At 42.6% G+C, this 3,725-nt stretch overlaps 1 protein-coding gene across 1 annotated transcript in view; it reads right to left on the bottom strand.

Annotated features, from left to right (window-relative positions):
- The window catches only part of RPA3 (replication protein A3, 14kDa), a 7,400-nt gene continuing 3,675 nt past the window's right edge, over nucleotides 1-3,725 (bottom strand). Inside the window, exons 2-4 of the mRNA XM_009326129.1 lie at nucleotides 3,331-3,405; nucleotides 1,622-1,730; nucleotides 1-559 (exon numbers count right to left, since the gene is read on the bottom strand). Of these exons, the coding sequence (XP_009324404.1) occupies nucleotides 477-559; nucleotides 1,622-1,730; nucleotides 3,331-3,405 (267 nt within the window). The 3' untranslated portion in view covers nucleotides 1-476. The remainder of the gene's footprint in view (nucleotides 560-1,621; nucleotides 1,731-3,330; nucleotides 3,406-3,725) is intronic.

Raw genomic sequence — 3,725 nt, 5'->3', positions numbered from 1 at the left:
ATGTAGTCGGATCTTTTTTATTGGAGAAGAGACCATTTTCAAGATGCAAAATACCCACCCATGTTCCATAAATTTGTATCAAAGCAAATGAAATAAAAACCTTACATTAAAACCCCACCAAGTGTCTTCAATACAAGTTTCCTGTAAAGTATCCTAGAACCCCTACCAACAACAACAACAGAAAGGTGCCTACAAAACTTCAGTTTCTAGCAAGTCCAGTCCTGCAAGAGAACACTCCTCAGGGATGCAGAAGGGTTAAATACATACAGACAGTGAGATATCCACAGAAGTGTTCTCCTTCTTGCTGAATAAGTACATTTTCAAAGAAAACATTCTTCACTGGCAATACATGGCACATGTAGCAGCATCTTTTCAGTATATTTGTTGGAAATAAATGCAACTGTTATCATGCTGTCAGGCAAGAAAGCTACGGTACTGTTGTCCCCTCTGAAGCTGTAAATATACGCTAAGAAAAATCAATTGTTCCTCCCAGTACCGAACGGGAAGTATTCAGAGAATTCATGAATAATTTTTAGTGCTTCATTGTAGAGTTCCAGATCTGAAAAAGGGCAAAGAAAATGGTTATGATGCATAAGCTAAAATTCCCCACAAGCAAATGACAGCATTAAAGCATTGCTTATTTTAAAGCAGTATAGCTGAGTGTTCCCTGTCTCCGTCACCCTCCCCAGTTTTCCCAAGGCAGCCACACTCTCATTGCTTACTTTCTGGAGGGTTATTCTTAGGCTTTCTAGCTGCACACTCACACGAGGTCCAGTGCAAGGCAAGAACCAGGCAGTCAGGAGTGAGAGAATGATCAGACCATGGCAATGACCTACACTGGCTCCAGCTTTAAGTCAGTCCCTACAGTTTGACAGTAAAACAGCATATTTTGTACAAATTTTTTCCCATGACACTCTCCTTTTCTACATTCTACTCCATATCTGGCAGCCTAAAGAAAGACCTTGTCTGTAAGAAAAAATAATCAAGCTCTTCCTTTGTTGTGGTTTAACCCAGTAGGCAGCTAAACACCACACAGCTGTCCACTCATTCCCCCCGCAGTGGGATTGGGGAGAGAATCAGGAAAAAAAAGTAAAATTCATGGGTTGAGGTAAAGACAGCTTAATAGGACAGAAAAGGAAGGGGAAAAAATAATAATAATGATAAAAGAATATACAAAATAAGTGAAGCACAATGCAATTGCTCACCACCTGCCGACCGATGCCCAGCCAGTCCCCGAGCAGTGGTCGCCGCCCCCCAGCCAACTCCCCCCAGTTTATGTACTGAGCATGACGTCACATGGTATGGAATGTCCCTTTGGCCAGTTTGGGTCAGCTGTCCTGGCTGTGCCCCCTCCCGGCTTCTTGTGCACCTCCAGCCTTCTCAGTTGGTAGAGCATGGGAAGCTGAAGAGTCCTTGACTAGCATAAGCACTACTTAGCAACAGCTAAAACATGGGTGTGTTATCAACATTGTTCTCATCCTAAATCCGAAACACAGCACTGTACCAGCTACTAGGAGGAAAATTAACTCTATTCCAGCTGAAATCAGAAACACCCTTCTTACTTATTGAAGAAGAGTTCAGAACTCAAAATGAATTTGTCATAATGTGTATTCTTACTTACCAAATGGACTTTTATCTTCTCTGAACTGGACATATGACATGCACATGATGGTTGCCTGATTTGTTACTCTTCCCACTACCTCAAGAACTCCTGAGATCTCTTCATCTAGCTAGAAAACATACCAAACATGAAATTAGTATCACTAAATTAGCTGCTGTCTCTACTGTACAGCACTTAAGCAAGGAACTCTGACAGTTTGTTCATAACAGATTCCATTCCATGTCAAACAATACAGTACTACTGAACAGCCCTGTCCCCTCCCAAAAAAACCCACAAAAGCCTTGAGCCACTTACAGATTTACAGCTTTTGTAACAGCCAATTCAGTACCGACACAAAAAATATACGAAGCAGCATCAGAGGGAAGATACCAGTTTATAAGTATAGAAAACTGTGTCATTTAATCACTGAACAGAGACTAATCTAGGACACAGAGAGCAGAAGAATCCAGATTTTAAGGCACTGCATTCAAACCTGAGTAAATTGGAGAACTTGGTAAGAGCTAAGGAGGTATCACGCATGCCAGAGAGCAGTTCCAGTATTCCAGATTCAGGAGGTATAATTATTTCTTAAGTAATCCGTCAGTAAGTGTTCAGAATACAAAGACATTGACAATAACAAGCCTTTGGTTGAACAAGGGGGAAGAAAAAAAAAGGCTAAAAATTTTATCTTACTCCAAAATCATATAGCTTGAACCTGTTTTCTTTCTGTTTTAAGATACTAATTTTAAGAGTGCGGTGCTATTTCAGTACTGTTCTTCCAATATCTAACTCTTACTTTTAACTTTTTAGTAAGTCTCTGGAACACAGCAATAGATTCCCTCCCCTCCCCATAATTTGGGGTTTCTCTGTTGAAAGGAGGAACTACACACACGCAAACAAAGGAATCTATTAAAGGGGAAAAAAGTTAGAAAGCATTTTGGTTAGCAAATCTAGAAGTTCCTCCATTGTCATTAGGCAAACCAGAGAGATAAACCTGGCGTGTTTCTTCTGCACACACCAGTTTCTCCTACAGCAGTGGAACACAGACTGTGAAGTGCCCAACATTGCAGCTAGAGAATGCCAGGGTGTTATTCCTTTAGTGGTACGTGATAACAAAGGAAGCAATAGTTTTGTGCAGTAGTTATAAGCATATCTTATACCCATTGCATTAATTGCTCGATTTTTAATTTTTTTAAGAAAGAATGCTTCAAGCTAACTATGAAGTTTAGTGGAATGCTATGACAAGTGTTCTAAGAAGATACAGAAATGTCAACTCAAAAAACTCTTGAGAATACCATATTCTTGGGTTTTTTGGATTATCTTCACAAAATATTCTGTTAGGCATATAAAGATAAAGGCAATAAGAAAAGGGAGGGAAAAGTGAAATTAAAATAAAGCTAATACATGTAGTAGAATATATTACACTGCAAACAACAAATAGAGTAAGACGAAGTAGCCAGACAGGGATGTGTCTGACAAGGAATGAGTTCTCTCTCTTAATACCTGCTGAAAATAGGTGAAGACAAAGGCAGTTCATGAATACAAACACTGCAAGTTAGCTGGAAGATGTAAGAAACAGAGGCAATGAAACATAGGTGGAAAGGGATTGTTTTTTTTTTCCTGACTGAAAACTCAATACATGCAAGGCATGCACAGGTTTCATAAGCGACAAAACCGCCGGTATCCACAAGAGGCAACATCAGGTACTTCTAAAGGCTTCCTTAACTTACAGGTTCGCTCAGCTCCACAGTCGTATGTTTTCCTTCTCCATCCGAAAGCACGAAAAACTTCCCAGTAGGATGAATCTACGAAAGACGTTAAGCCTGTGCGCTCAAAAGGCAGCTGTAAGCGTTACAGGTTTAGCCGCCTCAACCAGAACTGCGCAGCGGGCCTTTCTCCGCGGGATCCGACCGTTACGGCCGCCTCCCGCCCTGCCCCCGGGCTGACTGGAGCCTCCGGCCTCCCTCAGGCCAGGCCGCGACAAGCTGCGCCAGGCAAGGCGACAGCCTCCCCACACAGAGGCCCCCCCACACACGCAGAGCCCCAGCCCGGAGCGCACCCCGGGGCAAGGCCCTACCGAGGGCGACAGGGCAGCCACCCTCCCTGAGCCCCCGCGGCGCGGCCC

The sequence above is a fragment of the Pygoscelis adeliae genome, unplaced genomic scaffold (assembly GCF_000699105.1).
Source record: "Pygoscelis adeliae isolate BGI_AS28 unplaced genomic scaffold, ASM69910v1 Scaffold15, whole genome shotgun sequence".
Classification (NCBI taxonomy): domain Eukaryota; kingdom Metazoa; phylum Chordata; class Aves; order Sphenisciformes; family Spheniscidae; genus Pygoscelis; species Pygoscelis adeliae.
The sequence above is the reverse complement of the archived record's forward strand: the minus strand, read 5'-3'. Positions and strand labels throughout refer to the sequence as shown.